Source organism: Taeniopygia guttata, chromosome Z, assembly GCF_048771995.1.
Source record: "Taeniopygia guttata chromosome Z, bTaeGut7.mat, whole genome shotgun sequence".
NCBI lineage: Eukaryota > Metazoa > Chordata > Aves > Passeriformes > Estrildidae > Taeniopygia > Taeniopygia guttata.
Window position 1 is genome coordinate 5,598,847 of NC_133063.1, and position 9,215 is coordinate 5,608,061.

The following is a 9,215-nucleotide window of genomic DNA, read 5'->3' on the forward strand; positions in this document are numbered from 1 at the left end:
CTGTAGGGAAGATCTGGTTCTCTGCACTCTGTGAGTTCACAAACCAGCCCAGGGTGGCTGCTATTGTGATGTCAGGGGCCGCATCCCAGCGTTGCCAAGGCAAAGTTGCTGTGCCCAGGCCCGGCAGGGCTCAGTGAGCAGAGCAGCTCTGTGGCACGCTGACTGCAGGCGGAACCTGCTGATCGCCGAGGTCTCTGCCAGCAGGACTCGCAGGATTTTTGGTTTTTCCCCGCAGGCGTTGTCTGGTGCAGACTTGGGCAGCGCTGCTCAGACCATGGAGAGAGTGTGTGCTGCAGTTTGCACGGCTTTCTCCGTGGCCTATTCTGGATACTTTTTCACCCAGCTGGCACGTAAGTGGACGGTTTTGTGCAGTGTGGCATATGGACACCAAAATGCCACCAAGAGGCTTTGAGTTGGGTAAAGCTGCTGTCAGCAGCTGCAGCTAAGAAGGGGGTGTCTCTAGCCAGAGGGGCCTGGGCAGCATTTGTAATGTAGCCTGCAGGGGCTCCGCTCCTCCCGTGGCATAGCCTGTGCCCATGGGGTCTGGAATCTCCTCTGTTTGCTGGCTCAGGCCAGAAAACTTCCAAGATAGGAGGACTGGGAGAGCTTGGCAGGAGTCCTTGGAAAAGCTGTGCACTGCTCTCCAGCACTGAGGGAAAGTCCCTCAGTTCAAGTCTTCTTGTCTGCATTCCCTCATCCCAGCATGTGCCAGTGGAACTTGACACTTCCTGAGTGCTAAAAGAGCCATTCCTTCTGGGGTGAAATCACAGGATCAGCTTGGAAAAGGCCTCTGAGATGGACATTTCAGAGCAGTTCTTGTATGCTCCTGAACTCAGGAGCTGTTCCTGCGCTCTGTCACCACAGAACTGCCACCATGGCTAAAGGGGACTTGGGTGAAGCTTTTTTGGGGAAGGGTTTTCAGTAAGCTCATGGCAATTGCTGCATGCAATCCCTTCAGAAAACTGAAGTCCAGGGAAGAGAGGAGCTGTAGCTCCTGCTGGGTGGGGTGGGGCAGAAGCTGGAATGCCTGTTGCAGAACCACTGGGACTTTCTCAGTCTCGAGTTTCTATGGGTTGAGAGGCCAAAGGGGACAAAATGTAGACACGAGGCAGTAGTTTGTGCTGTTGCCTTGCTGTGTGACACAAGGGTTGTTGCTGGAGTGATGGAGTGAAAGCAGAATGCTCTGTCTTTGGTTGCTGACTATTTGGTGGGCTTGCCCAGCACAGGCAGTTTCCTTACAGCATCTGCTTCTTTTTCCCTTTTGTCTTGCAGGTCACATCACCCGTGCCTGGAGAGAATCCGCTCCTTGGGTGAGTGGGAAAGGAACCTTTGACGTTGGTAGCATTTGACAATTGTAAAGCAAGCTGTGAGCTGGGCCTGGTGCAGTCCAGTGTCAGCCTGGTTGGATGAATGAAAGAACAGTCCAGGCTCTTTGCAGCAGCAGCAGCAGCACCAGCAGCAGAATCTGCAGGAGGAGTTGGATCCCAGGCTGTTTCTCCAGTTCCTTTTCAGAGCTTTTCAGCAGCTGAAAGTGGGGTTGCTTGGTGCTTGAAGCCATGATGGAAGTTCTCCTGTACAAGAGAGTGCAGTCCCATCTAACTGGCCCATTTGACTTGAGTTTGAACAATTAGAATGCCATTTCTCTGCAGATGATTTCTCCTTAGTGCATCTGGCTCCAGAGCTGAATGGAGAGGTTACCTGTCCCTGACACTGCTGTCTATCTGCAGAGCCCAAAACAGACCTCTGATCCTCCTCTGGATGCATGTCTTCCTGAAGAAGAGGCCAAATGGGAGGAAGATTCCCACCAAAGTGCACCTGCTGCCACTGCAGGGCCTGAGCATCCAGCATCAGTAAGTGGCAGCTCTGGCTAGTCCTGTGGCTGGAGCAAAGCAGAGCTGCAAGTTTCCGAGCAGACAGCACCTGCCCTGCCTGGCTGAAGATGCTGAGGACTGGAATCTTTCCAGCTCTCCCAGAGCACTTCACCCAGCCCGTGAGGCCGGGAGAAGGGCTGTGAAACTTGGACATTTAGGCATCACTTTCCTACTGTTCAGACAGGGGCTGGGAATTTGTCTCAGCAAGAGACAAGAGGTAGCAATAGGATGTCTTTGGATGCTCCTGGGGTACAAGTGAGGCCCTTTGTGCCCAGGGGCTGTGCAGGCTCCTTGTCCCCAGTGAAGAGAGTGAAAAAGTGCAGTTCACAGCCTTGCAGGATATGAGGAGACACTGTCTCCAGAAGGGACCTGGCCCTCCCCAAAGAACAGCCAAAGTCAGCAGCTAAAGGAACAGCTGAGATGAAGTGGGGCCTGTAGCTGAAGAGACGTAAGGCTCTGAATGACAGGTTCTTTCCTGACCCTCCTGCTGCTGTCTGTGCACAGAGCACAAGGGCAGAGCCAGCAGCTGCTCCGGCTGCCTCTGCACCCGAGGAAGAGGCTGAAGAGGAGGAAGGTGCCAATGAACCTGCCCCTGCTGTCAGCCCACGGCCTGAGCAGCCAGCATCAGTAAGTGCCTGTTTGGGTTAGCAGTGTCTTTGGTGACATTTTGTCCCTCATGTAAAAGCAGGGTTTGGGTTCGGGGCCTCGAGTTGGAGAAGAGGGCTGCAAAAGCTGAGAGGTGAAGAGCCCTGGATGTGGCCAGCAGCATCTTCCTCAGGGCTTGCATTTGAAATGAGATCGGAGGGGCATCTCTGCCAGGCACATTTGTGACCCAAATTAATTTCTTGTCCCAGAGCTCCAGCTCCTCTGTCGTGGCACCTGCACGAGCTGCAGCTGAAGAAGCCTCCAGTGCCCAAGCTGGAAACTCAAGCAGGAGCAGCTCGTGCACCTGGAGCACGACTAGTTCCTCTGGCAGCGTGGAGCTGCTGGGAGAGAGGACAGAGGACAAGTGCCTGGCCATGCTGAGTACGTCCTTTGTGACCCTTGTGTGCCGCAGCAGTGCCTGGTGTGTGTGTGCGTGTGTGAGCAAGAGCTGTCCCAGCTCCTGTTCCTCCTCAGCTGAGTGCCAGCTCCTGAGGCCTCCCCACAGGAGCTGTTGCTGTGCTCTGAGGTGGGGAGGGATCGCTGGGCTGCTGCTCCTGCCTCGGAGGGCAGCTGGGCCTGGTTTGGCCTTGCCTGAGCTTCCCTCTAGGCAAAAGGCAGAGCAGAGATTGTTTCTGGCTGAGCAGGAGGCTGTGACCGAGCAAATGAGGAGGCCTCCAGGAGCTCCTGTGGGGCCCAGCTCCTGTGGGGCACGGCCAAGGTCATCTTCAGAGCTCAGCCTGTCCTAAAAGCTGAGGGACCTCATTCCTAAGGCCCATCACAGTAGGGTAGAACATCAGCTGCTGCTCTTGAGCGGCAGAAGGGCATTGTTTAGGCAAAGTCCTGCTTCAAGCTGGAGATCTTAGCTCTGCTGGAGGCACTTTGCAATATTCTTCCTGTTCTGGAAAGGGCAGCTGTTGATAAAAATGGATTGCAGAACCCAAGATGCCTTGCATGTTTGCAAGGATTAAATCTTTTGTTGAATGTCCCAGAGTGTTCATTGCCCGAACAGAAAGGTTGTGTTTGTCCTGCTGCCCTTAATGTCTGTAGGCAACAATCACTTCTCTTGCTTACACTTTTCTGATCCCTGTCTCCTCTGACTGTTTCTTGATGTGCTTAGATTTTAGTTTAGACTTCTAGTTTTGGACAGGCCATCTGTGCTGCAGGGCTGCTTGTCCTGCTGCTGTTGTTTTTCAGGAGGTGGCGGTGTGGTGGTGTTGTTGTTTCCTGAGGGAGTGAGTTGAAAGGGCGCAGTGTCCCAGAGAGTGGGGCTGCCTTTCTGATCTGCTGCAGGGTGGGATCTCTTTTGAAGGGAGCATCTTTCCTTGTGACTTTTACAGAGATGCTGGTGAGCGAGGGAGATCCTGAGGCTAAATACACAGAACTGGAAACAATTGGCAGAGGGTGAGTGCAGCCACAGTTCCTTCCATTTACTGTTTGTCCCTGGACTTTTTTCCTCTTGTACTGTGGATTCCTGCACCTGCAGGGACTAAAGGACTTCTTCTTTCTCTGTGGCCGTTTTGTTTCTAGGGGTTTTGGCACGGTGTGCATGGCAGTGGAGACTGCCACAGGAGAAGAGGTAAGCGTCAAGCAGCACCACATCTTCTGCAGAACTGTTTTAGGACAGCATTTGATCTGTCATGTCTGGAAGAGTTTGCTTTGTTGCTGTGAAATGGAGAATGCCAGTGGAATGATAAAGTCCCCTAGAGGTTGTCCAGCAGTTTTGCTCCTTTTTTCTGGCAGAAATTGACTTTCTGCTTGCAAGAGCTGTGTGAATGAAAATGGGGATGATAAAGTAAAGCCATGGGGGAAGTCTGTGGGAATGGTGAGTATTGTTAGAGCTTTGAGATGGACAGCATAGACCATGTTTCTGCCAGGTTTCCAAGGCAAAGGCTATCTGGCTCTTTGTCCTGGGAGGTGCCCAAGCAAGCGGTCTGATGTCCAGCCGCAAGGCAGCTTGGCCCAGCCCAGCTCTGTCACCCCATCATCACTGTCTCCGTGTTCCCCTGGTGGTTCTTTGCCACTGACTTTGGTTCATGTTTTCCATGCTGTTTAAGGTGGCCATAAAGAAAATTAGTCTCCTGGAAGAGAGCAACAGCGAGGTGTGCCTGAATGAAATCCAGATCATGCGTGGCAATAAGAATGCCAATCTTGTGACCTTTGTAGACAGGTGAGTGGTTCTGCTGTTCTGCCATGAAAGGTCATTCACATCCTGCAAGGCAGAAGTTCAACCACTCCTTTGGTGGCTGGCAGAGGATGGAGCTGTTAATTCCTGCTTCTGGGCTGATCTACAGCGTCCTGGGAGGAGATTGCAATGGGGCTGCATTCATCTTTGCTGGCATACCTAGTTAAAAGTGTGCTTTCAAAGACCAGCTGTCATTGTTTGACACTGGCACAATGCCAGTGCCTCCTATGAAAATGTAATCTCTCAACTGAATGCCGTGAAATCGAGAACAGAGCAAAGCAGGCCCAAGCCTAATAACAAGAAAAAAAACTTTATTAAACTACTACCACTATGCCACTATAAAAGAGGGGAAAAAAAACAAACACACACAATTCAAAATGAAAACCTTCCAAAGCATTCTTCCTCCCACCACCCAACTCCAACAGACCACAGTGAGACACAATCTGGACCCCAATCAGGTTTCCACCCTCCAGATAATCAATTCCCAGTCCATCTGCAGGGAGAGAGGAGTCTCTCTCCTGTGCCACAGACCCCCCAAGAAACACAGCTGCCACATCCTGTGCTTCCATGTCACCACATGGAACTGCCCGGAGAAAAAAGTTTGCCAGTGGTGACCCTCTCCTTTCCATGCACTGTGCTCTCACCACCAATGCATGGATGGACAGACTGCTTTTAGGATTTTTCCTTTCAAGGATGCCCTGCCAAGAGGGGAAAAAAACAACAGTTCAGTTTTCCATTTTTGGGACAACAGTCCCCCCCATTTTCCCCTGGGGCCGAGGGTCCAAGAACAGAGATCTTCTTTTCTTCTTCCTCTGCGAAGACAGGGGGCACCACCACAAACTTCTTAACTTTTCTCTGTTCGCTCCAGTTCTGTCTTTTCCCAGCTGAAGCAGGTCTCTTTGGCTCACTGGCATCCTCCTAAAATACAGTCTCTCTTGGAGGAGAAGATCTGTTCAGTCTGTGGCTCCGAAGGCCACATGGCTTCTCCCGTCCCCCACCCAGCTTGTCGCCGGGCAGGGGAGAGTCCTGCACTGACCGCTGACCGGAACCAAAGAGAGCAACTTTTCCTGGGAATTCTGCTTTTAACCCCTCTGTGTACTCAGAGGCGTGTCTACCTTCAATTAGTCAATGTCCAAATTGACCTCTTCCTTCCGGAAAAATTCTTTTTCCGTGTCAAACCACGACACCAGGCTTGGCCCTGTCTCACTGAGCCAACAGCCTCAAAGTTCATGTCCTCTCTCCACATGGTTTCATTTGTTTTGGCATTTGATTTTTTCCCACGGGTCTCCAGTGCTGACAAAGCGCTGTAGATTGTATTTCCCTTGGCCTGTGTCATTGGTGTGGATACCAAGCAGCCTTTAGACTGCACAGAGTTCAAGCCCTGTAGAGCATTGTGAATGACTATTCCTCCTGTCTTCCTCTGAGAGAGACACAGGAGCAAGAATCCATCAGGTCATGTAAGTACACACCTTCATCTCCAGGCTGTTGTTTCCTCCTTTCAGCTACCTGGTGGATGAGGAACTCTGGCTGGTGATGGAATACATGGACGGAGGTTCTTTACACGATGTCATTAGGGAGACTCATATGGCAGAAGGAGAGATAGCAGCTGTCTCTCGGGAGGTAAGGGATGGCGCTTGTGCTTCCCATGGCTTGGTCGGGACGGCCCTTCCAAAAGGGTGATAAGGAGAGGAGAGATTTCCCCTTCCGAGCTTCCTTTCTGCATTTCTCTTACACCTGGCAGTAGCAAGAGCAGATGAAGTGCCTGCCAATGTGCCTGCCCTTCTTCTAGTGTGTTTGTGTTTGCCTCTCTAAAGCCTTGCCGGGAGCCTGTGTGTGCTGCATTCCTTCCCCACAAGAGCAAAGTGGCTGGTGGCACCATGTTGAGCAAGTGGCAAAGACAAAGAGATACTCACAGGACTCTCACAGAGCTCAGCCTCAAAGGAGAGCCTTGCACCCCAAGCGGTGCTTGCAAAAGCAGACACTGTTGTCTGGCTGCAGAGAGTACAGGCGCTGCAGCAGTGCACCTTGAGTCTGTGTTTGCAGGGCACTGGCCAGAGCAACAATTGCCCTTTCCCTTTCAAAAGCAAACAGCCACGCCCTTAGAAAAGCTCTGCTGTCCTCATGTTGGAGCAGCCAGCTCTGCTGCCTTTGCCAGCAGCCTGGCCTGCCGTGGCTCCGCATCCCCCAGGAAGTCAGTCTTGCAGGTGTGCCACTGCCCTGCTTGTGGGAGGAAATCCACTCAGGCTCGTGTTTCTTTTTCCTCTCTCAGTGCCTGCAAGGCCTGGATTTCCTTCACTCCAAGCAAGTGATCCACCGAGACGTAAAAAGCCACAACATTCTCCTGGGCTTGGACGGCTCTGTCAAGTTGGGTGGGTGTTGCTGGCCAGGCTCAGCTGTGGCGGGCTGCGGTGTGGGGCTGCCTTTGGGTGCTGCCGGTTCCCTGGTGCCTGTGGCAGTGCAGGCTGCCCTGCTGCGAGCGCAGAGCACAGCCACAAGGTGCAGGGAGCTGTAGCTGGGCAGAAGGGGTCAGCAGTGCCTTTGGCTTGTGTGTGTCCCTTCCCCAGCAAGGCAGCAGCAATCTAATAGCTTCAGGGGACTAAAAGCCACTGCCTGAAGTCGGGGGCTTTTGCAAAGTGGCCAATTGCGTATTTCCTCAGCTGCAGGCTCGAGGAATAGCAGCATGCCCCTGGTACAGCTGGATTCCACACTGCCTTCTTAGACATTGATTCAGTGTGGAATTCTTTTCTTTGCTTTCCTTTTTCACGCTGGTTTCATCTGAGTGTTTTTTCTCCTCAGCTGATTTTGGCCTTGCTGCTCAGCTCACCTCTGAGCAGAGCAAACGGAGTTCAGCTGTTGGCACTACTCACTGGATGGCGCCAGAAATTTTCACAAGGAAGCCCTACGGCCCCAAAGTGGACATCTGGTCCTTTGGCATTGTGGGGATCGAGATGGTGGAAGGAGCACCTCCTTACCTGATGAACACCTCCCGCACGGTACGCTGCAACTACCCTCAGATGCTCCTGTCACTCTGACTAAATCTACTCCCATTCTGCTGCCTGGGAAGCTTGCTAACACCTGACAATGATAGGTGCCAGGCTGCATAGTCTCTTATGCTTCTTGCCCAGATGATCCCCTTGGCATTTCATCATGAATAGCACAAGAAAGTCACACTGCCTTTTCCTTGATGGAAGCTTTGCCTAAGAGAGCAGTGAGCAGCTTTACCTAAAGGAGCAGTGAGCTGCATTTTATGGGAGGAATCCTTGGAAATAGTAAAGTTAGATTAAAGTCTGTCTTCCACCTCACCTGTAGAGCTGGTGTCAGTGCTGAGAGAAGCAAACTGTGCTGCCGCTGATGGAGTTGCTCCTAATTCCATCAGCCAATGAAATCAGGGATCAAGGCAAGAGCCTTTGCATGTTGGACTGGCTCCGGCTGCCTCTGGCTTTGGGTTCTTTTAGTAGGGGTAGGAAAGGTATCTCCCTCCCTCTGGCAGGGAGTAAAGAGCCACTGGGGAGTGGAGCTTGTCCAGTGGGGTCTGTGTGAGCAGTTTGGCGTGTGAAGGAGACAGGTGGAGCGTGGCATTTCCTTCTTCTCCAGGTTCAGCAGCTGATAATCACCAGGGGCACCCCGAAGCTGCAGAAGCCCAGGCAACAGTCGGCTTGGCTGCGAGACTTTCTGCGCTGCTGCCTGGAGACGGACGAGGACAGGCGCTGGTCTGCCCAGGAACTTCTGCAGGTAAAAGGCAAAGCGGCTGCCGGGTGCGCTGGCCGCCCGCTGCCAGGAGCTCCTCGTCTGCTCAAGTCCAAGGCGGCAGATGGGCCCTGCTCCTGAGAACTCCAGTCTGGGGGCTTTTCAAAGGAAAACAGAGGAGAATCCTGGCCTGGTATGGGTTGGAAGGAGCCTTTCCAGGTCGCCTAGACCAAATCTCTTTCATCTGAAGCCATCTGGGTTAATGGATTTGTGGGATTGGGAGCCATGTTTGGCTCATGTAGCATGGTCCTGGATGTGGAGGCAGAGGTGCACAGAATGCCCTCCTTTGTGTATCTTTCTGCTTGCCAGAGAAAGCCAGTTTCAGCCTGTGAGGTCAGTAGAAATTAATGTCTTCTTTTTCTCTTTGGGCAGCATCCTTTTGTAACCTCAGCCAAGCCGACCTCCAGCCTGACGCCTCTGATCATGGCAACGCAGCAGTTTATGGCCGACAGGAGATTCTAGCCCTGCAAGAGGCCATTGGTGTTTTTTGTAGTTTCTAGTTTCTAGTTGATAGCTCATAGTTTCTAGTTTGTTTAGATTGATAGTGTAAATAAATACGATAATACATAAAACCTTTACTTTGAGGGAAGCCTCCCTTTGTTCTCACACTGTGAATTAGCTCTAAATTTGCTTCTGAATGGTCAAGTGTTTCTTAAATGTGGGAAAAGCCATATATGGGGTTTGTGGCATGGTCTGGAAGTGGGCAAAGGGCTTCTGACCCTGGTGCCTCCAGGCCACAGCCTCAGTCGGAGAGACAGGCTGGCAGCAGT

General features: G+C 52.2%; 1 protein-coding gene across 1 annotated transcript; it reads left to right on the top strand.

The window, feature by feature from the left end:
• The first annotated feature begins 274 nt into the window (after nucleotides 1–274).
• LOC140681802 (serine/threonine-protein kinase PAK 3-like) lies at nucleotides 275–8,907 on the top strand. The gene is made up of 10 exons (XM_072922293.1): nucleotides 275–350; nucleotides 1,273–1,310; nucleotides 3,826–3,917; nucleotides 4,044–4,092; nucleotides 4,571–4,683; nucleotides 6,201–6,318; nucleotides 6,968–7,067; nucleotides 7,495–7,691; nucleotides 8,293–8,430; nucleotides 8,818–8,907. Exons 1-10 carry the CDS (start codon nucleotides 275–277, stop codon nucleotides 8,905–8,907), a joined length of 1,011 nt encoding a protein of 336 aa, XP_072778394.1.
• The last annotated feature ends 308 nt before the right edge of the window (nucleotides 8,908–9,215 follow it).

Coding starts and splice junctions, on each gene's coding strand:
- LOC140681802 (XM_072922293.1), top strand. CDS start 275: ATGGAGAGAGTGTGTGCTGCAGTTTGCACGGCTTTCTCCGTGGCCTAT. Junction 4,093..4,570: donor AGACTGCCACAGGAGAAGAG/GTAAGCGTCAAG, acceptor ATGCTGTTTAAG/GTGGCCATAAAGAAAATTAG. Junction 6,319..6,967: donor TAGCAGCTGTCTCTCGGGAG/GTAAGGGATGGC, acceptor TTCCTCTCTCAG/TGCCTGCAAGGCCTGGATTT.